Source organism: Contarinia nasturtii, unplaced genomic scaffold, assembly GCF_009176525.2.
Source record: "Contarinia nasturtii isolate CC-2019 unplaced genomic scaffold, AAFC_CNas_1.1 Cnas_scaffold_864, whole genome shotgun sequence".
In the NCBI taxonomy this organism is placed as follows: domain Eukaryota; kingdom Metazoa; phylum Arthropoda; class Insecta; order Diptera; family Cecidomyiidae; genus Contarinia; species Contarinia nasturtii.
Window position 1 is genome coordinate 2706799 of NW_022198211.1, and position 24434 is coordinate 2731232.

Consider the following 24434-nt stretch of genomic DNA (forward strand, 5'->3'; position numbering starts at 1 on the left):
ACACAAGAACAGTTTACGGTGCGACCATCGAGCAACAGAAAAATCTAATACACAATGTAGTACACAATCGAATGCGGTGCTCGTACCATATGACAACATAAAAACTCTCGATTTCTCAATTTCACATACGGCGAGTATGTTTCGACGATTTATATATATCCGTGCGCACATAAATGAGACTATTGGTGGTAGTTGGCCACTTGTATGTGAAATCAACACGGCGACGACAACGACGATGACGACGACGAAGTGACCGTTTTCACATATAGGAAAAACAACAGTTATAACAATAATAATAATAATATTAAAAAAAGAGAGCGAGAGAAGTGTATGGGAAGAGAAGGGAAGTGCAAAAGAAGAAAATAACAAGTTGGACAGAGAAGCCGTGTGCAGACCGTATCAATTTTTCGGTAGCTAGCCGTTTCAACGGTGTATGTGTGTATCCGATCCTTCTTCTTTCAAACAAACAATTTTTATTTCGCTATAGATTCGTACCGAATATCGTTCATTTTAGTCTATAAAATACGCGTACGCGAACAAGAAGTGGTGGCCAGTTTTTAGGCATCGCCAAACTTACGCGCGTTTTGTGTCGGAATGATAATTAAATATAACGTCCAGTGAAGTTCTGTAAGTTTTATTCTTGTTCACACATTTTTTCTCTGTTTTGTTTTTACTTTTCAATTACTCTAATGTTAAACTCAATTGATGTTGTTGTTGATCTTGATTCTTCTTTTATGTGTGTGTGTGTGTGTGTGTGTGTGTGATTGTGTCCATAGAAAATAAAAAATTTAATATTTTTTTCATTTACCAATTTTATGTCACTTACAGTGAGTCGATAATATTTAGGTGAATGTGCGCTTTAAATTTTAAATGATAAGGAATGTCTGGTAAATCTGTTTGAATTCAATTTACTGGATCGTTAACGGATTTAATGTGGAAAAAGCGCAATGAAATTCAATGTTATTCACTACTTACATTTCGTAAAACTACGTTTCACTTGCATAAACTGAAAAACCCACAAAATTGGCAATCGATTTTACCATTCAACGATTAGCGTATTTAAATTTTTTTCGATGTTTGTGTGGCATGAAAAAAAACGAATTAATGATTATACTTTGCAAAAAAAGTTTTCCGTCCAAAAATGAATGAAAAACCATAGAAATGGTCGATACCGACTAAATTTACTTTTAAATCTGTTTTCATAATCTGAAATTCATGAAAGGCAATTGAGCAGAAATGTTTCTGTTTTTTTTTTCTACTTTTCGATTCATACGTTTGTGAATTCAGCGTATTGTGTACACGTGTGTTTGACTATTTTTTTAATATCATGCAAACAAGTTTATGCTGCACGAATCATGCAATGTGATTTGGATTTTGGGAGCCGCTAAAATGTATCCATACCTTTTCCAGTGTGAAAATCAGAAACAGAACAGGTTTTGAAAGCGATTAGTAATTTCAGTGATTTTGATACTTAAATAAAGTTCCATGCATATAATTTGGCATGTCACAAACCGAAATGAGAAAGAAAAATCCCTTTTTCAAGCCCAGAACGAAGAACCGAAAAACGAACATTTATCCAATTTTCTATGTAGAGTTTAAAAAAAAAATTGTGTAAAATATAAAGGAAGTGATATTGTTGAGTTCTGAAATTTGTTCCATGATTGGAAAAATTTATCAGTGCCTATGAAATCGGCAAATGTCCCTCGAGCATAATCCAGCGTGCGTTGAAAGAATGAAAATCGATATTTCATAAAAGAAAATGTATTCCTCCCGACGAAATATTAAGAGATTCATCTTGAGCTAAAAAAATTATTATCAAAAACGCTGCACAAAGCAAATCATTCTTGATTTATTGACGCATTGTATTGGGAAAAATGACGAAAAATTCATCAAAATTGTTTATCAGTAAAGAGAAGAGGGGAGATAAGGAGAGTGAGTGGTGGCCATCGCAACACATATTGAAACGATATAAATATATGTGAAAATATAAAAAAAAACTAATTAGAAAAAAAATGCGCAGAGGGAGGCTCTACATTTACGCTCAAACCGAAAGCATGAGTATGATCATTAATGTCTGTGTGAGTTTTGTTTAGATGGAAAAATGAGTGTATTGAAGACGAACCGAGCCAACAAAGAATGAGAAGAAAAAGGAAAAGAAGAAAAATTAGCGAAAATAAAGACGATAGAAGCGGACGCGCGCACGCACCCGAACACATCCGCCACATATACAGTTGAAAAGTGTGTAGATTTGCTTTGTTGCGTCCGCTGAAAAGTACAAATAAAATCGGTATGTATCTGTTGTAGCCATCTATAGAAGGGCCGTCAAATGCACACACTTTGCCATAAACGGCAATAGCAACAGCAGCGAAACATACATCGACATCCCAAGTGAAAATGACACAAAAGTTACGAATTCTTTCGATACATAAAAATTGTAATAGAAAAATAGGCAAAACAACAAATCGATGAAAATATGAAAATAAATATGTGATAAAACGTTCTATTTTAATGCCGACCCTTCAATTCAATCAACCAACGCAAACCGAAAACATTATTTTTACAATGCTTTACTTACAATAAGCCAAATTTTCTACCGACTTTGTTTGCTTTCGTTTTTATCAATGTCTCGATTATAAGAAGCCAAATATATATGTTTGGTATACGTCTTTTGTTCGACGCATATTACTCACATTCTTTGAAATGTTTAGTTCGTTAGTGGGTGTCTTTTATCTTTTTCGATGTAAATTTCGATTTTTTTACAATATAATATTGAAACGACTCAATTTCTATTGTTCAATTGATTATATTTCCAAAAAACGAACAAAATAACAAGGATTGTAATTATAAATCTGACGTTTCTTTAAGATTTAAATGACATGAAAATGTCAATGGTTTTCAATTAATGACTTCTTAAGAAGTAGCATTGTGGCACTCATTTTCATTCAATTTAATTTTGTTTTCGTAGCTTCCAAATTGTTATACTCTTGGACATCGTTTTTCGGCAAAAATGGCCAACATTAATTCCGCTGTCAAATATTTTACTCAATTTAAAGTCAATCTAAAACTACTGCAGATAGTTAATCATGTTATATATGAGAAGTGTCGGATGTATAAGAGGCAAACTCTAGAGAATGCGCAAGAATGATCTTTCGCTCCCTTACATACATTTAGTTGTATGCGTGTGTGAAAACTTATATTTTTTCATTTCAAGTTTTTCCATTGTAAATTCTCTAGACAGCAAATAATTTGACGATAGGCTGTCCAACACACATACGGATTCGGTGTGAGTCGAATACTATAATTCGAATGGAAAAAGCAACAGAATAAATAAGAAATGCGAAAATGCCCACCGTTGCATATAGCGACGCGGGTGGAAAAAATCTGGAAAAAAAGAAGAAAAAAAATACTTCAACAAATTGTTATTGTGTGTGAGGCGAAAAATTATATAAATGCGTAGCACAGTGACTGAGTGATGATGGACGCATACATGTACGCACGCACATCGAGCGGTCACTAATATATTGACCAACAGGCAATACAAATACGAACAATTTCCAGGCAAAATTCACATATGTCCAGAAGATGTTTGAAGTAGCGGATTTTGTGCGTTCAACGGCGAATAAATTGTAAACGAAGGAAAAACGAAATGCGATGAGTAAAATGTTAAAAGGTCCATTCGAACTTGATGAGAATCGTTGTATCGTAGTTTACACACCGAAAAAGGCAAACCAAATGAAAAATATTCACCGCATTCAAGTGAAAATAATACTAAACAGTAATAGATTTGGCATTGTTGTCGTTCGACCTCGGTGCGCGAATGTGTTTGGTTCATCTTTTATTCTGTTTCTTCCTTTCCTTGTTTTCGATTTCTTAATTTTATCTCTACATCGATTCCTTTTTTAGCCGTACTTATTCTCTTATTTCGTTGTTGCTTTTGACACCGGCACATATCGTTTGAATCAAACACGCACATGATGAACAAGCATCATAAAGTATGCTTTGCACGCGTCTATTTGTCGTAAAGTCGAAGGCTCTTTCTCTCTATCTCTCTCTGTCAGTCGCTCAAACCATTCATAGATATAGATGTGGTCACCCTTCGTTTGTAATTTTGGCTTGATTTCATTTCGTCTTCGATTTCATCCATTTTCCATTCCCGTACCAAAACACACATACGCATACAGCACAATTTTCAAATGGATACACACTGGATTTCAGTGTTATTAGGCTTCCATTATGTTGGCAGCAAGTGAAAAGTTAATAAAATTGCTTATCAATAGATTTTGTGTGAAACATAAATATAAGCTTAGAAGATTTCTCTCATTCCCGTTTTTCGTCTTCTATTTTCACATCACTCTTCTCTCTCTCTCTCTCTCTCTCTCTTGAACAACAATCACTGCTCCTCCTTTTTTTTGCTGATTTCATAATAAGAGATTACTTAGAATTATATACCGTACATTTTTTTCCTTTCTGCACCTGAAAGTTGAGTGAAATTCGAAGTTTCAAAGAACATAGACAAAAAAAATATTCCCGATTGTATGGTCTTCAAGCGATAAAGCGACAAATAAGTAATTGATTTCACCTCAATCGCCATTCCATTGAAATTAACGAAATACAATAATATCAAAATTTCTAAAAAAAAACACACAAGCGAAGAATAAAATCCTTTTATTGTTATATTGCCAAGTGAATTCGGTGCAAACAAAAAGAAAAACCGATTTCAGTATATCTCAAGCGTAAAATAAAAATGAAATTGGTATTTTGAGTAGAATTTATACTATTTGCTGTCGCTTCTCGGGCACTCAAAAACATACATCACAACAGTGAAAGGATCGAATGTATATCGTTTCTTTGTGAAATAAACGACAACAACGACAGGACGATACATTACAGCATTGGTTGTCATTGGCTTTAGAAGGCGAGTTATTTTGAAGGGGAGCGTGTACAGTAAAGTGTTCGGTCCGGCAAGCGATTGAACGAGAAATGAAAAAACACACATAAAATTACTTGAAATATACATTGTTTGCCACCGCTGTGAACTGCATCGTTTTCAAGCGCTTTCCATTTTCTCTATCTTCTCTTTCGCTATTTAATCGAATATTGAATTTTCTGTATTCTTTTTCGCCGGATGTCATTTATTGCCGCCACACGATAAATTGTTCAACTCATTACAACCAACTCCATGTAGTTTTTAATTTTCCATACAATTTTGAAGCGAACAAAAATTAAAACAACACGCTGAGCGAACTCACTGGCCACTCATGAAACTTGTCATTTCATTAAATATAAATGCGCTATCACGCATTTGTTCATTTTGCGCATCAATTTATTGAAAGGCACTTCTACGCCTTTAATTGCATCACTTTTCTATCAAATTGACATCACTTTTCTATCAATTCCGTCTCGCCAAAACAATTAGAAATATTGAACAATTTTTGTTTCAATTTTTGATTTGAATCGTTTAGATTTTTATTCAACACAAAAATTTCATTTGTATGCCTTATCATACACGCAATCGCAATCAAAGTATGCCTCCCGGACATAATATGTTGAATAAGTGTGAATAGTTCATGAAATTGACCCCTCTACCATCGTAAGTCTATAAAATCTTTGAAGTATGTATTCTTCCGATTTGATCTTTTTTTCCGACTAAAAACTTGATCCTTCCAATCGTAAAATATTTTCATTGTCCAGATGGCAAGAGCCGTATCAAATCTGATCAAAAAATTGGAAATCATAATACAAAACGAACTTTATGTTTACGTCTGTTCTATAAAAAAAAATAAATGTCTATCAATTTATATAGTATACTCGCTGTATCTATGTGTTGTTGCATGGCGTACATTAAATTCATCGAAAATTCCGTTTAACTTTCATTTTTATTGAAGTCCCGAGCTGACTTATATGGATTTCAAGTGCGTGTCTTATTAGCGGAGACGAGGAGGTAAATGGCAGCCTATTCTTATTGGGAAAAAGTCATAAAAACCAAGTGGCTGATGAAGAAAATCCATTCATTGTGCCTAGTTGCGACAAATATGAAAAAAATTTCATGTGTGTAAGCGGCGACCATTTCGGGAGGCCATTCTTTTGAATATTTTCGGTTGAAAAGACGAAAAAGAACAGAGAAAAAAACCCTCAAGTTTCACAATGTACAACGCATATATTGCTATCATCGCTCAAAGTCATCATTTCAAGACTGTAACAAATATAGCAAATAAAAAATGTATGGCCACAAAAGAATTTGATTTGATGAGTGTACAGCCGACGCTAGAGTAATGATTCCGAATTTTCTAATTTATTGAAAGAGAATGAAAGAGTGTGAGCGCGGCAGAATGAGACGAATACTGACTGGAGGGAGCGAAAATGCTATAAAAAATATTCCGAAATAACCAATGATTTACCATTAAATTTGAAATGAGCTTTTGGCTCCAACTTCAATCGACCTCGCCCGTTTTCAAAAACGCGCATTACTTTTCCACACTTTTCTGTTATCGCACACAAACCAGACTCTTATCTGCTTTGTTAATAGTTTTTCTTTTTACATATTTTATTTAGTTTTGTGCGCCGCACATCATGCCATGTCATGAGATAAATGAGATTCGATTCGAAACGAAAATCCAACATATTCGCTTTCGGCTGAATTGTTTAGCCTACTCAAACAAAATCGTATCGAAAAAAAATCTTCAACGACTTACACCCAATTACGGAATTGTCTTGAATAAAAAAATCGAACGAGTGAACATCGTTTTGATCCATAACATTCGCATTTATTCATTTAATTTCGACGAAATTCGATTCGAATGATAACTGTTTCGCAAATGATATATAATGATGACGATAATATGGCCGCATCATTTTTATGTAATTCTAATTTCTATATATGTAATATGAATTTATTGATGATTAACTGAAGAGAAATCGATTCATGCATCGAGTACATCTCGATTCATATTTTTCTTTCAACTGGTCAAGCATTGAATTACCGAATAAGCGATTTTGCTGGCACATTGCTCTTCTACATTCGGATGAATGAGAGTCGGTTTGAGTGTGTATGTGTGTAATGTAATGACAATTGTGCGCTTATGATAAAATTCCAATCGACTAGTCCCAATATTTTTTTCGATCTATTTTCCACTTTTCTTTCATTTCGAGCCTCGCCTGCGAAATGGATACGTTTGCAATTTTCTTATTAGAAGCTTAGGCATTTTCATTCAAAATGTACACCATCGGACAAGCAATAAGATTTAGAAATGTTTTTCCGGAGCCAGAGAAAAAAACGACTGATAAAGAAGTCACTTACATTATTATCAAGGTAACGCCGATTTACCAACAACAGCAACAAACAAATACCTTTTAATAAAGTACTCAAGCGTACTAGAGACAGAGATAGATAAAGAAAAACGTACATCAAAAGACAAAAAAACGAATGGCTTCAGTTGTACTGAGTGTGTGTTTTTTTTCATTCGATTTATTCTCAATAAACTCATCCTTTATTCATTGAATATTTATTAGAACATTATTGCATCTTGATTTTACCAAAAGACACAAATTACACGAGTACCAGACGAAGTGTAGTGCACACGAAAACATAGAAAAAAATCCATGCGAATTACATTTCGCAGTCAATTTGGAGTTGCTTAGAGAGTCATCATTTTGTGTTGTTAACATCAAACATGTATGAAATAATAATCAAAAAGTCCATATCAATGTAATGAACTTACATATCAAATAACGAATCAGGTGCTGAAATACAATAATTTCGATCACAAAAAAAATGCATGATGAGTTTTATGCACGGAATTTCCGTAGGAAAAAAACCCATTAAATACGAAGGCACCTTGTCAGGCAATTTAAAACGGTCAAAAGCAAAATGAAAACCTTGATGAGCGCCATCGTAATTTTCATTAAATATTCAAGTAGCAACATATTTGATGATGGACACTCTGAATTACAAAAAAATGTCGAGATACTCCAAACCTCCTTTCTACAATCGTCATGTGTTTGTGTTATTTTCCCTGGTCCGATGTTGTTGTCGTTTTGGCGGAGAGTGTGCGTTATTTTTATGACCATTAATCACGTTATCACGTGACTTCATGCAAACTGAAATTCGCTTGCAAATGCAATTTTTGAGCTCTGCTCTTCGTTCACATCGTAATTTTACTTGCGAATAGAATGTACATAAATGAAAGATTTTCGTGCTTAAAACAAGACAACATAGATGGAGAGAGAGAGAGAGAGAGAGAGAGAGAGAGAGAGAGAGCGAAAAAATCAACACAATTGAATTATGCATCGGATAATAAAAATGAAACTCTCTCATGTCAAATAAAAATGCGTCGAATGAAGAATTTGAAATTCTTACTTTACGAGTGGTCTCTGTTTCACTTCCGCACGTGATGCCATCCATATTCAAGTATTTTTAATATGACTTGCAAAACAACACAAATGAAATGCATAGAGAACGGAAATAAATGATAACTTACATCATCTACTCAAAGTTTGGTTTAATTTCGAACTTATCCGTAAACGCTCGCTTGATACCAGTTACTCGAAATTCGATTAGATGAAATAGTGGAATCAATGGCACATTCACGTCTCATTCCATCATTACAAGCAGCAATTTTATGCGATTTTCTATTTTATCTGACATGCGTTGTGATGTATGTATGTATGGTTCGATGTATTAGTGTATTTACCGCAAACTATTAGCAAATGATTTCGTTCTGGTGCTAATTGCATCAAACGGACAAAGTGTGAAATGAGGTTCAGTATCGTACGAGTGTGTGTGTGTGTGTGTGTGTGTGTGTGTGTGTGTGTGTGTGCTGTTATTATTTCGTTTTGTTGAGAGGGAAACTCTACGTTTCTTCCTCGGTTTCTTCATTCGCATCACATAACAGATCACGATTTCTAACATCAGAAGCTCTTGTAATGTTTCTTTTAGAAATTATCACAAGACATTTACTTGAGCCACTTGCTTTTTATGATTTGTTACTTTGACTCTTGTCAAATGGGAAAAAAATATCACAAAATAGACCAATTTTTATAGTTTCAGTAGGCATATCAGATGTCGATGACTCTACTCATGAATGTACGTTCCCCTCGTATTTGACTACTTTAATATCGATTTGTTTCGTCTGCATTTGACGTAGATTCAACGCAACCAAGCTAAGAAGTTTTGAGGAGAAAAAGAACATTAAAAGATGAAAGATTTCACATTTCAAAGTCTTCTATAGGGGAAAACATTTTATAAAAAGTTGCAAAGAAAATCGTCAAGATAAGTCTGAAATCTTTTCGATCAAAACTCTGGTATCAAAAAAACAATCTATAAAAACTCGATTCGCATACGCGCAATGGAAGCTATAGAGTGAATGTGATGTGAAAGTGGTCAGCATTCGGTTCGGTTTGACCGATTGTGTATATGTGCTTATACATGTACGCATTCATCTTGAAGAATAGGAGTGCGTATTTGAGAAAGAGGGGGAGTCAAATGGACGAACGAAAAGTTTTTATTTTAGAGAAAACAGAAAAAGTCGACGACGCACACGAAAATGAAAAACTCAAAACCGAACGAAACGGCCGAATCAGAAGAAAAAGGGAAAAAAGAAGAATGTGATGTTCAGTGAAAGTGAAATGAGTGCGTGCGTATATAAAAATGATCGTGTATGTATTGGAAAATGGATGGATGTTCAGGATATAAGTGAATGAGCGCAAACGAGACGGCAAATATTGAATGTGTTTCATTCATTCGCCGAACCGTATGTGTATGACCGTTGAAAATGATAAGCAATGTTTGTACGTCAAATAAGACTGACCGCTTTCCATACAAACACCATCTCATATGCGATCATATATGTACGTGTGTATGCGTGTGTGGACGGAGCGAGTTTTATACAATTTTCATTTCACTTTTCACATCAACGTGGGGGCCCCCACCTCGTTGATTATAATATAAACAAAAAAATGTAAAAACTTTTACACACATACTCCGGCCGATAAGCATTGGACACGGGCTTCGATTGACCGCACCACCGAGTGAGAAAATCGGATGGATGTGCTCGTTACCATGAGAATAAACACTTCTATATAACGCATGTATTTCGGTCGATTTACGACGATACACATAACCAATGGTGTACATTGTACAATTCTACTTTTCTTTCGCCTCTACGCATTCTTTTCACTATGTACTGCACGCAGTTTTAACTAATTGCACCGTATGAGTAAATATACAACAGTGTACACAATTTATGACTTTGAAAAATATTTCAACAACCATTCAATTTTTCTTTCGCTTTTGCCGCCTTTTATCGCACCTTTGATATTTAGCTTTAAATTCAAAATCTTTCGTCGAGTTTTCAATTGGCTGATTAAATTTATTTTGGGTTTAAATTAAGACGATCTTTTTCGAACAAAGTTTTAAAAAGAATTCGTAGAACCCTTTAAACAACAGGTTTTCCACGAAAAAAATGTGAAAAATCGACGTTCCACTACGAAAGATAAAAGGAAGATTCTTTTATGTATTCCGTTGGGTTTATTTTTCGTGAATGATTTTTTTTCGGAAATAATTTTACTTTCATCCATCTATACATAAAATTGATACACAAAAGCGAGCTGGCAAACGAATTTGAAATGTTGGGCTATATTTGGTTTTCGTTTAATGTGTGCGTCTTCTTAATGATCGTGATGTGACCGGGAGGGATGAGGCGTGCGCGCAAATTTTTCTTTTCAAATCATGCATCGATGAAAAAATCTTGGTGGTTTTCTTTTTCTTCTCTTTTTTTCATCTCGCACCGCTTTTGTTTCTTACATTTATATAAATAATTGAATGTTGCTGGTGCAAATTCTTTTCACATGAAAATATACACTTACATACAAACACTCAATCTTCGCCACACATACATTTTATTATATAATATAAGTTTCGGTTTGGTTAAATTTGTTTCGTTCCTCATTTTCGTTTTCACTTAAATACTTTTTGGGTGGGTGGGTGTGTGTGTATATTTTCCAGAAAAAATTTCGCTTTTGTTTTGAAACTCCACATCTCATTTCATCATCAACCTTTCGCCTCGTACATACACGCTTGAGACTCCGATTCATCACTTTCTCTTTCTTCGTCGCTTGCTCCCACACTCCTACTCTCTCCTTTATTTCGTTGCCTTCCTTTTGCCATCGTCTTCCACTTTCAATTATAATGAATGAGTTTGTGTTTGCTCCACACTTTTATTCGTAAATATTAATAAAAAGAATGGAAAAAATCTATAAGAGATAGCAGCATGGCTTTATTACATACATGTGCTTGAATGCGTAAAATAAAACCGAAAAACTGGCAAGTGAGAAAAAAGAAAGATGAAAAAGAGGAGGAAGAAGAAGAAGTGGCAGTAGTAAAATAAAAGCAACAAAAGACAAAAGGAAAAACTACCATATACACATTCGAAACGCTCTGCGATATGTGAGTGTGTTCAATGCGTGTTGAGGGGGGCATATTTCTGATTGCCATGTGTGTACTGAATGTGATGCTTTGAGCGCTTCGCCATACACACTCACTTTTTCGTACATTTTGCAGAAAAATATAAAATAAAAACGGAAAATTTTATTTATGATTTGATGTGTGCGTATGTGTGTATGAGGCAAGCTGGCTTCGAATCACATTTATATGGTTTTTCTTTTCATTTTGCTTCATCTTATCGGAAGCGCAATAGATGTTGGGGGAACCAGAGAGATAGAGAAAGAGAGAGGTGGTTTGGTTTGCGTTGCCAACGAAGTTCTAAATTCGGTTATGATATTTCGATGTTGTATGAGCGAAGGAAATGACCTCCGTCTCCCTTTATCTTTCCCAATCGTTTGCCGTTGTTGCGTTGAATTTTCTTTTTCTTACGTGTACGATATAGGGCGAGAATTCGATGCTGATTCCGAGAACACCATATAACTTACGCTGGGCATCGTTTTTCTTTTTTAGGTTGCTTGTTTTTTCTTCTGCTTCTTCTTCTTCTTTCGACCGTTCACTTCTTGCCTCTTCTCTCACTCTCTGCAACCGCATATTTACTTTGGCGCGTGTTCATTTACTGCGGTAGTTGTGTTGTTTGCTTGTCCTAACGCTCATTTGGTACCTTAATTTTATTTTATTTTTCAGTTTTCTCTCCCATGCCCACACACACACACAAACACACACGCATACACAATTTTCGTATTTGGTGTTATGTTTTTCGGTTGGTTCATTTTGCCACTTTGCAAACAGAGAATCTTCATTCACGCATCATACATCTAAACATATTAAGACAAGTTCATTTATATTTTCGGCACAAGGTGGCAAGGTAGAGAGAGAACATCAATGCCAAACGAAACATGACTTTGAATGTGTAGTAGGCCTTCTCTGTATCACATTTTAGCCGCACCGGGATGATGAAGATCTATGCGAGCAGTCAAGCAAAATAAACATTCGCAATTTTTCGGCAAGCATACCAAATACACACATAAACCACCAACCACCACCAACTATCTACAACGGCACAGCACACATCTCACAATCATGGGTGAAAATGAAAATATAAAAACCCGAAATGAAAAAAGATTTTTTTTCTGTGTGTGTTCGGCGTCGCCTTCGTCTATTTCTTCATTTTCAGTTTTGCTGCTTTTGTGGCATTAAGAAAGTTTGATTTTTTTTCGCCGTAGGCCAAATTATTGTACGACCAGAATAGAAAAGGAGACAGAAAAACCAACATCACACATATAAAGGAATTATTTTCACTTTGGTGATATATGATCGTTTGGATAGGCATACAGTATATATCGTCCCCATGTAAAATACCAAAAATGTCACATATTTGCACACAATAGAAAATCATCAACAAGCGAATGTCGAATTATTATTATTACTATGTCGGGGTTTTTATCATGCTCTCTTCTTCTTCTTTCCTCCTTGACTGTCACCATACCTACCTATAAAATTCGTTACCAATCACGAACAATGCAGAATACCATCCAACCATTTCAATAGTGATGGCGTTTTTTTTTCTCTTTTTTTGCCAAAAATTCAAAGACGTTTAGAAAAATGATCTGATTCGTAAATGCCGATCCGTACGGCGTAAAGCCAATGATAAGAGCTAGTAAAAACATGAAACTCACGTGAAATTATGTATGAGCATATACATGTATTTATGCGAATGTGGCACTTGTACACCGTGAGCTATATTCCGTTTTTGGATAATGAAATCTAAACAGCACTCGGCGTATGTCACTTCACACAGCAAGAACAACAAAAACAACCACTATTGTCACATTGACATGTGTGCGTGTAACGTGCCATAAGAAAATTGTTTTTATGCAGCAAAAATTCGATAAAATCAAACGAAAAATGTCCAGGGTAAAAACACAAAATTAAGGAAATGTCGGAGTAAAACGTAAAAATAATGAAATGAAATAAAATTGAAGAAATGGGTAGTACAAGCTCTCTATATACGCATGTCATGTGGCTCAACTAACTCAACACAATAACAAACAATGCCGTTTCATGTACCATTTTTTTCACATCGCTTGCTTGTCGTTTTCTTCCGTCTTGTTAGTGTTACCTTTCCAAGATATATGCGGGTGTCATGAAAATACTATAAAAGAGGTAAAACCGAATCAATTTTATTTTTCATTTTCGGAGCACACCAATTGATACTCTCTTGGAAGAAATTATACTTCCTATTCTGTTTTTTAAGCATTTGTTCAAATTATTTGATCTTTTTTTATTCCATTCAAGAGAGCTTGTTGGTTTTTGTTTGAAAAATGCTTTTCATGAATAACGAAAGAAATCGTTGATGTATTTTGGTCGTCAAAATAAAAGTGAACGAGATCGGATTTAAAGCAAAAATACAAAAATATGGTAAAATCAAGAAAAAAACGAAGAAAAAAGAGAAATCTCAAAACATCAAAGCTTTTTTCTACATAAAAGGTTCGAGAAAATAGACTATATACACTGTCTCGAAATGGTTCCTGAATTTAAGTTTGGTTGATGTCATATATAATATGTTTATTACATACAACGTATAGCAAAAAAAATGCCAACGATGATTTCATTTTTAATAATATTTTTCTCGATTTTTCTTTGCCATTCGACAGATTCGAAATTTTCGTCGTCATTTTTCTCCATCCATTCTGGCTTTGAATTTTCGTATTTTTCACCGTCCATTTTTGCCGGTTTCGACACAGGCAAAAGCCACACGAAAAGTAAGTTTGAGCTCTGTACCTACGTGTTGGCGTATTTAATGCCTAGACATGAAATATAGATAGCAATGAAGCTCTTCTTCTTTGCTTTTCTTGTGTTTTCCTGACGCTCTGTATATATTTGCGGTAATGCTACATGATAAAGTGACGGCTAGCGTGTGCACTATGAAGTGTGTGTGTGTGTGTGTGTGTGTGTGTGTCGTTTTCTACATGACTTTTGATTTGTTTGGATTTCAATTTGTTGGAGCTGCAAGAGTATTTTATCTGCTTTTATCGTTTTTTGCCATACATGCCATCGTGCAAACGTCGTCCTTGTCTCCGTTTACACTTTTATTGTTGGCCGCAATGTTTTGAATGAAAGAGAGTCGTGTGTTAAGATCTCTCTCATATTCCAGACTTGTTCGACAAGTCTATTGATATCAAATGTGTAGCACTGAAATCACTTGTTTCGATTAAACACACAAAAAAGTCCGATGCGAAGAGAATCAAAGGCAGAAAGAGAGAGAGAGAGAAAATCTGGACAGAAAAATATTTATTAGATTTTTTGGCATTTCCTGCTCTTGGCAGTGAGGCACCATACTCGCAAAAATCCTCTTTTCTTCTTTTCTATGGCGTTCCAAATCATTCTCTCTTCAGTTTTTTTTGAGGGGCGCACTCTTATTAAATTGTGATACGCCATACCTGCATAACAATTTGAATTCATATCATGTCGATCGTTGATTTCTTTCATGTACCGAATCCCATAAATAGGAATAAAGTCATACGTCACGATTCATATTCTCAATTTTCCTCCTCAATTTTATTAAATTTTCATGAGATGCATTAGGTCCGAAGCAACAACAACAACAAAATAACATTGAACGAGATTCGTTTCGGAGATTCGTTTGATGATAAAAATGGAAACGTTCGTGCATTACTCATAATCGATTGAATACAGTCATGATTTTGAACTGTTTAATGATATAGTTGAGTTCAAAAAATAGCAACCAAGGCTCATTTATTCGATTTACTCCAATTTAATAGAAAACCCAATTGACAAATGTTTTCAAACACAGAACGTGGTGAGCGACCACAATTCATATCATTTCTTCAATAATTACTAGTTTTATTCATTTCATTTTTCCAAAATAGTTATTCTCTCCCTCAAATAAACGTTCATTATGAGAGGGTTTGTTTGTTTCGTTTCTGTTTAAAATTTATACTTTTAAACAAACAAAAAAAATTGAGCGTTTTGTTGAGCAAATGCGGTTCAACCACCGCTGTGCTTGCCTCGATCGTATCAATAGAGTTGTCGTTGTTGGGTTCTGTTTTTGGGGCGGAGTTGAAACGCAAGCAGCTTCGTGTCATTAACGATTATTGACGAAAATTTTAATAAACATACGGTTCGCGTGCATAAAGTATTCAGCTTGTTGTTGTTGAAAAATTGAACGATGAAATTTCAATAACATTTGTTTATATTTTTTGTCACAAAAAACACGCAACCGAATAATTCAGTATTTCACTGTATATCTATGAATTTTTATCGATAGAAAATTTTGAATTTGGAATTAAAATTTATGTAGAATAGAGAGAGAGAGAAGGAAAAAAACATAGTAGACTGCATAAATAACAATTGATTTGTTACTATACTGAATTGCGTTCAACGTTCACCATACATACACTCATAATCATATTTTTATGCTCATCGACTTTGTCATTGCCGAAGGAGAACACTATACAGACACATACACATGCGGACGCATCGAATTTTTACTTATTTTTGGGGTGATTTTTACGTTTTTTGAAATTGTGAATTTCAATAAGTGCGGCACTGCACTGTGTGTTTGTCGCTCATGCACCCAATTCAATCCCAATACAGTAAAGCACACGTTTCTTGATTCCCCTTTGTTATTCTTTTTCTTTTCTCGTCTGAAATATTTATTCAACGCATTTATCGATACATACAGACGCACATTGCTGCTCTCTGCTCAATGTTTGCTTCAACATTGTTTGCACAGAAAATGGGGTGTGGTGTGCGTTCGTAATGCAATTATTTTATTACAGTTAAGCCGCTCGGATCGCTGTGTATGTGTATATATGCATTTTTCCAAAAATTTGGAATTTTTTTTTCCAATGAAATTAGGAATAAAAATCGATACGACATGTATGTGTATGCGTGTATGCATGCGTATGTGTGTTTGTGTGTTTTGTCACCATCAACGTATATCCTGCACATGAAATGCAAACGGGCCTCTGCTAATCTCAGCAGACTTGCTACAAATGTAGCAATTGTATTTATTTCGATGTCGGTTGATTTTTAATTTTAGTTGGTATCGATTATTTGAACGATCGATAACGCATTTCACTCTCACTCTCTGACGACTTTTTTTTTTGTTTTGTTTTCGTATTGTTTTATTCCACGCAATGTGCAAACATCGAACCTGACATTGGAAGTGTAGATTTTTATCAAAAATTTAAATTTTTTTTTAATCGTGAGAAATGACCGAAAGACATTAGTGCCAAAAAAACATTTATAAGTGAAAAGATTTTTTTGTTTAGTGTTTTGTGCAATTTTTTCGTAAGTTTCTTTTTCGAGTTTTCCTTTCACGTTAAATCTGAGTTTTTGTGATATGTGTAACTGATTCTTAAGTGTATCCACCTCTTGAAATTTTCGCAAACAAAAGTGCTTTGTATTGGTATTGACAAAAAATCCGTTTCAATAACAATAATATTATACACACTTGCAAATGTCTGGCGTCAATCTCTTGACTACTTAGCAACGTGATTGTATATAGCCGCTTTCTCTCTCACACTCTTCGCATTTGCACACACTCGCATACGCATATTCCATATGAACAATTAAATTGAGCATATGGCTTCAGTATTTATCTGTTTTTGCCAAACGACTTGCCATCTCCAATTTTCCCGTTTCCATCCATTTTCACTTTCACTTTCTTCTGCCTGCATTGATTCAGAATGTAGCTGTTTTCTATCAGACTTTGCAATACTTTCATCTTTAGAGCACTTGAAGCCAATAAGCCAATAAAAAAGAAGCGATGCTGCATTAAATACGAACGAAATTGTACGGCAATCGAACAATAGAAAAAACGGTGGCAAAAGGAATGGAAATCGATCGAATTTATTGTATCACATGATTTCTAATCGAAACCGAAAAATTGTCTTCTATTTTCCGTTTAGCTCTTTATATCTGTGCCCTATTCGCAGTTATCATATTTTTTTCCGACGCATTTTATTTTGAGCAAACAAAAGCCACTAACATGAGCGCCACCGCGACAACAATATACTTTCACTGGCATATGTATTAAAAAAAATTTCAAACTGGATGGCAACAGCAACCAGAATTACAAATGCGTTCGTCAAACGGTATCGACGAAGTAAAAACTGTGAAACGAAAGAGCGAAAGAGTAGGAACAGAAATTTGAATGTAATAAAGCTTTGTTGGTACATGCTTAAAGATAAACATAACGAAAAAAACCACATATTAATGCTATTATCGATAGGCCATTTATTGTTACCAGGTTGCATGGACGAAGTGTGTGCAGCACATCGCACTTTTATCCCTCATCAACGCCACACATTTTCACGTGCCGCACATACGAGTTCAGGTGTACAAAATTCAATATTTTCATTTTGTTTCAAACACTGTCAAAGATTTTTATTGCCGATAACAAATTGCCCAACCACCAACTCGATAAAAAAAATAAAATTCAATTGATAAAAATGCCTCATGCGTCGTACGCCCCAGCAAATAGGTTCATTTCTCTTGGTGGAACAAAAAAATTAAATTCATTATTTATTTGATATCTTTGTGTGTCTGTTCCGTTTTTTTTCATGGCTGCTTTTCACATTCATATTTTAATAAGTGAAAACGAAAGAAGAAAAAAAGTGTTTTTGTTGATTTTGGTGTTAAATTCTCCTATTGAGAGAACGTGCAGCTACGCGTCTTTTTTTCGCTATTTATTTATTTATCTTTGGGCTTTGAATTGAAATTGTGTTCACACGCCAACATTTTGAGGATTTACACATTTCCAACCGAAAGGAGCAAATTGAAAGTGACTTTCAATTTTTCAAATGACAGAAGTTTTTTGATTTATAAAAAGAAATAAAAATTCGGGGTAGCATTTCGGTGCTTTGGCGCCACGTTCTCGACGCACAAAAACTATTGAAAAACTGAAAATTTCTGATTGCATCAGAATAATAATGGTAGTTTTTAAATAAACTTTTACGTTGATAGATGTGAAAGTTGTTCAAGATTTTGTCAATTTTTGTTTGCTGACTAATTTTGACCGAAAAAAATCCATCAAATCAAATTTTGCCCCCACTTTTGAATGACAATGATTGTTAAAATCGCGCGCACACACACACAAAAATAAAAGTCAATGATCCGCGCAAAAATAAATTTTTGAATATGGTATATTATTCATACGCCCATCGGCACTGTGATTTCGTGTCTGTGTGCAAAGTTATTATTTACTTGGTTTTTCATCCAACTTTCCATTACAATAAATTGAAAAAGTTTTCTCTATTTTTGCTTATTATTACATTTTTTTGTTGTTGTGTTGAATATTACAATAGTTTCTATTGCTACGGAGACCTTATATCAATTTCTTTGTTTGAGTTTGTAATTTCATTTTTAAAGTAGAATGAATGAAAAATCCTGTTAAATGAATCACAACGAATAACATTTCTTATATATATCAAAAGTTTTTCTTCTAATAATTTGTTTGTTTTTATCTCTCTTTTCTTCCATTTGTTATGTTTCGCATTCGGCGTTTGTTACACAGCTCGTAATGGCAGCATCTGTGTATGCTACACCACCTCCAGATCATTTGAGTGGCGATGAGACAGCACTTAGTGATGTATCCAATTCGTCGCAAATAAGTAGTCCGTCAAATTCAATGAAAACATTAAAACGAAGTTTGTCAGCCAGCTCTTTATTGAGTACATCATCAGCAATGGAAGTATCCGGTGTTGGTGCACCGCCCAGTATAACCACATCATCGCAAAACAGTCCGACTGCACCAAATAATGCAACAATACCGTTTGCAGGTAACATTAACATCTCGACACTGCCGTCGAGCATTGCAAATACATTGGACACGTTGACGTCAAGCAACGGCAGTACGGCAAACAGTGATGGTGGTATCAATATAAATAGTTTATCATCGTTGTTATTGGATTCGATGCCCGATAATTCAAAGAAACGACGCAAACAATCAACACCGATTCGTATATCAGAAACAAATAAAAATGCAATTCTACTAAACGCCATGGCCGCAATCGAGGCCAGAAATGGACAAATCGGAGCTGAGCAAAAGATCATTGATGGTGCAGACGGTGATGATGATTTAACACCATCGTCGACAACATCACTTTCCACAGTAATGCCACGAATTTATCTATCGAATTTGAGCCAATTGCAAGAGAAATCAATTGCAGCAATGAACTTCAAAACTGACAGCGAAATAGGAAACAGTGCACAAAAAGAGAATGGCCAAGAACAAGATAATGTGAAAAAATTGAGTGAAAGTCATGAACAATTTTTAAAATCATTTGTAAACAATTTGAATTGTGATCAGTGTGGATTGAAATTGAATTCAGAGATTCAACTTGGATTGCATATTTTGCAAGAGCATGCACCGAAAAATCTCGGTAAAGTTGGCGACACAAAATCGCCCGAAGATGAAATACCGAAGATTTTTGTAAAAAAAGAAATTGGTGGCGGCAACAGTTATAATAATGACGACGAGAAAGAGAAATTCATGCAAATGGCATCGAATGGACAATTAAAACCGGAAGATTGGCTTACATCATTATCGAATTTACCATTTGCATTTCCACCCGAAGCAGCTGTTATGCTGTCCGGTTATATGCCACAATTACCATTGCTCGGTGTTCCGAATAATCCATTCGCAACGGCTGACGGTTTGCCACGATCAGTCGGACCACAATTGCGTATTTTCAATCCCGAAGCATATTGCGATCTGTGCAACAAGGAATTTTGCAACAAATACTTCCTGAAAACGCACAAAGCAAACAAGCACAATATTTATGAATCGGCCACATCAAGCGCTGACACACCGACCACAAGTCAACTAAATCAAATGTCACAAGTCTTTCAAATGCATCAACAACAAATGGTCGCTCAACAGCAATTGGTATCGCCAAAATCACCGCCACAATTAATTCAGCAACCACAACAATCGTCAACATCATCACAACGTCAATCGCCATCAATATGCGGTGCATCACAATCGGCTGCGCCGGAAAATACAGTCATGTGCGATATTTGCTTTAAGCGTTATCCAAATGTATCGGCAATGCGACGTCATCGCTCCAAAACGCATGAAATTCCACCGTCAATCGAACCGAATAGCGATGCAAAAATGTCAACAAACACATCCAGCGCCGCATCAACGCCAATCACAATGCCAGAAGGTTTTCGTGAAGATTATTCCATTGAACAAGAAGATACCACATTTACGCCGCAACCACGAAAACTCTCACCACAATCCATTCTACAAGCACGCGAAGCAAATTTCTCGTACGACAAACTAAAGCGGCTCGGTGTCACCAATCCCGAATCATTTTGCGAAATTTGTTGCAAAGAATATTGCAATAAATACTTTTTGCGTACGCATAAAATGAAGCGTCATGGAATTATCATGCCACTCGACGATACAATTTTGAAAGACGGCCGATTGATGGCAAACGCAGCCGCTGCCGCTGCTAGTGCATGGCAATTAATGCAAAATGCACCGCTTAATCTAATCATGAACAATGCCGAAGCATTCAGTCAACTACACAATCAACGGAAAAAACTTGAAGCCGGCGAAGTTCGTAAACTCTCCATTGAAAGTATGGACGACGATGAGCTGGAGCAGCCAAACAAAAAGCGTAAATTGAATGAAAATGATAAAAAACAAATGGATGAAACTGACGATGGTGACGATGCTGAAAATAAATCAACAGATAATCAACAAGACAGTGAAAATATAAGCGTTGATTTGCAAAAGCTACAAAGTATGATTATGCAGTTGAACGATTTGAATGCTCAGCGACCGGTTATGTGTGGAATTTGCGGTAAAGAGCAAGAAAATCAATTTGTCCTGCACACACACATGTTGGCCGAACACACAAACATTGGCGATAACAACAACGGTCTGAAAACGTCACCGAGCACATCACCAGTCATCAATCAAGCTACAAGTGAAACGTGTAAACATTGTGACAAAGAGCTGCCAAATGCGTTCGCATTGAATCAACACTTATTTGAGATACATGGCATTTCACCGACAAGTCCCGTTCGAGATGGGTTTGTAACGCCCGAACGACCAATTTCTGGTCTGAGTTTACCACCGCAAGCACCCAACGCCCAAATTACCGACCGTCGACCATACACAATCACACCGACCAGCAGCTATTGCGAGATTTGCAATAAAGAATTGTGTAACAAGTATTTCATGAAAACACACATGCAACGAATGCACGGCATTGAAATTGAAAATGGAAGTAAGTAATATTTCTCCTTTTTTTCTCGTTTTTCTACAGCATCACACTAAAATACCGCCACAAATGAAAATAAATCAAATCATCATATTAAAATGGATTTTTTTCACTTTATTTTTTTTCTTGGATAATTAGGTCAAATTGGCGGTGTCGTTTGTAATATTTGTAACAAAGAGCTATGCAGTAAATACTTTTTGCGTGTGCACAAACACAACACACACGGTATTGTTGATGATGGATCACCGTTGCCGCAACCACGTCAAAATGGTGAACAAATTGAACCGGACACATCGTCAATGTTCTCATCATCAGTGGATTCCGCGTTGCGATCCGGTGAGATTACAAACGATTTGAATAATCGATATTTTGCGCATTGTGTATGTCCATTGTGTAATCGCCGATTCCGCGATGTAAAATATTTGAAACCGCATCTTTTAAACGATCATGGCAAAGCTGGTATCGATAAATTCCGTGAAATTGAACAACAACTACCAAAAACATCGAACAGTCCGCCAATTAAAATTCCAAATGGTGTCACATTTCCCGGTTTAAATCCAACCGACCCGAATTTCATGCAAAAACAAGCACTCAACAGTTTATTTGCCGTTGACAGTGAATCACAAGGTTCGAAAGCCAAAGAATATCAATGCTCATTTTGCTCATTTTCCACACCATCGTATGCATTTCTCTACATTCACAAGCGTTCATTGCACGCAGCACTAATGCCCAATGAAGCGTTGGCCGGTTTAAATATTCCGAACAATGATAATAATGAGCTGTCTGAATCGGCTGTTTCGATTGCAAAAGATCAACAAACAATGGGTCTGAAGTCTTCGTCGAATGAAACAACTTCGGTTGGCAATACACCAATCTCAACTCCAGCCACAACACCAATACCGATTCAGCTGCCAGCCATCGAAGCACAAAACATTTCTTCTTTAATTCACAAAGAAAATCAAATTGTGAATGATGTGGAAATGTTATTGAAAGGTGCCACACAAGAGCAAAAAATCAACGACGAACAACAACAACAGCAGCAACAACGTCAGGATCAATTCGAGGCTCAAAATATTCTCGCCGAAATGGCAAATTTTACAAAACGACCCACAACCTATGCCATACCACAGGAATTCAGCAACGGCATGTTTATGCAATCATTTCTCTTGGAACCCATTGACAATGACGATGTAAATGGAGCCGATACAACCGGCACTGGCAACACAAAAACAAGGTTCGTACCATCTGTTGTATTCTTACCGGTCAGAGAACGTGTAGTTGGCAGAACTACTGTTTCATTCTCCTTAACACCAGCTTAAACTTAAGAACAAAATATTGAAAGTTCATATTTGCCAAATTGATGAAAAACAAATGAAAATTAAACATGAATTTAAACCTAAAAAAGCGCGCATTTTCATACAAGGAGAATGAAACAAGCGGCGAAAGATGAAAAACATTTAACAGAAAATTGTATTTTTAGCTACTTATCGATAAAAGTAATCATATAAAATGCTACTTAAAGAATATACATTTTAAATAACAAAAAAAACATAATAATTTATAATACCACTAAACTATCCTCATTTCTAGTTATTGTGCAATGCTAGTCAAATTTAATTATTTACTTATTGTCTGATCAAAGAAAGTAAAACAAAAGAATAAAAGTAAATCAAAAATGAAAAAAATGATAACAAACTACTTAGACTAAAATATGAACTTAGTAAGCCATAAATGACAACCGGTGACAATTGACTGTCACAATGTTTTTGCCGAATAGGCAAACAACAAAACCAAAAATTAAAAATAATAGCAGCAGTCAAACCGTGAAAAGAATAAAAGAAACGAAAAGAATGAAACGGATTGAAGACTGAGAAGTAAAATTTGCAAGCAAACGAAGTACGAAAAGGAGAGTCAATGAGAAACGAAGCGGCAAACCCTCTTGGTTCGCGAAAGCGAGAGGGAGAGCAATAGTGAAAAGTGATGTTTTCAACAAAGTTCCTAACAAAATCAAAAAAAAAATAAGTTTAACTACGTGAAGAAAATACCTCATAAAATGTGACATAACTATATTTATTATTTCTTTGTATAAAGTCAACTAGTAGTTCTTTTGTTCATAATGATCTTCGTATCGGTTTTCTTTTCATATTTTTTTGTTCCAGTTCAATGATTCAAAACCCTGCTCAATTTCAAACAGCATTCATTCCAAAGTTAAATAGATTTTCGTTTTAAGTATGGTTTCCTTTTCAATCTTTCTTTTTTTCTCAAAAATGTTCTTCGTTCAAACGAATGAAATCAAATCAGGTGTTTTTTCATTAGTGTAAATTTAATGTAATATTTTATAGATAATTGTAATGACAACATTTAAAAAAAAACGAGTCACACACAACAGTCGAAATGAAAGCCATTTTGGCAAGTATTCCTTATAAAGCACTACCAATCGCATGCTTGTAAAATGCTTAAGAAAACCAAACCAAAAAAACCTCCAAAGATGGCTTATATTTGTAATAATTGTGTACAGACACCCCAGGTTGAAACTAGTCTCTAGTCATAACATATTCTAATGCCAAAAATGAAATAGCCGAATGTGCAAGATAGCAAAAATCCAACAATAATGACTAAATCAAATAAAAATACCAAAATAAACGAAGAAAAACGTCAATAAACATTAATAATTGCGATACAATGAATGAAAACTATATAATATGAAAATACACTCAGGGCTTAAATAA

At 35.2% G+C, this 24434-nt stretch overlaps 1 protein-coding gene across 2 annotated transcripts; it reads left to right on the plus strand.

Annotated features, from left to right (window-relative positions):
• Positions 1–527: 527 nt before the first annotated feature.
• Positions 528–23365, plus strand: LOC116342459. 2 transcript variants are annotated; one of them, XM_031770086.1, is made up of 3 exons: positions 528–627; positions 18984–21711; positions 21844–23365. In XM_031770086.1, the coding sequence occupies exons 2-3, from the start codon at positions 18990–18992 to the stop codon at positions 23022–23024; spliced, it is 3903 nt and encodes a 1300-aa protein (XP_031625946.1). In that variant the 5' UTR covers positions 528–627; positions 18984–18989; the 3' UTR covers positions 23025–23365. The 2 variants fall into 2 exon arrangements, with proteins under 2 accessions (XP_031625946.1, XP_031625947.1); XM_031770087.1 differs by lacking the exon at positions 528–627 and adding an exon at positions 16552–16756.
• Positions 23366–24434: the final 1069 nt, after the last annotated feature.

Coding starts and splice junctions, on each gene's coding strand:
- LOC116342459 (XM_031770086.1), top strand. CDS start 18,990: ATGGCAGCATCTGTGTATGCTACACCACCTCCAGATCATTTGAGTGGC. Junction 21,712..21,843: donor CATTGAAATTGAAAATGGAA/GTAAGTAATATT, acceptor TTGGATAATTAG/GTCAAATTGGCGGTGTCGTT.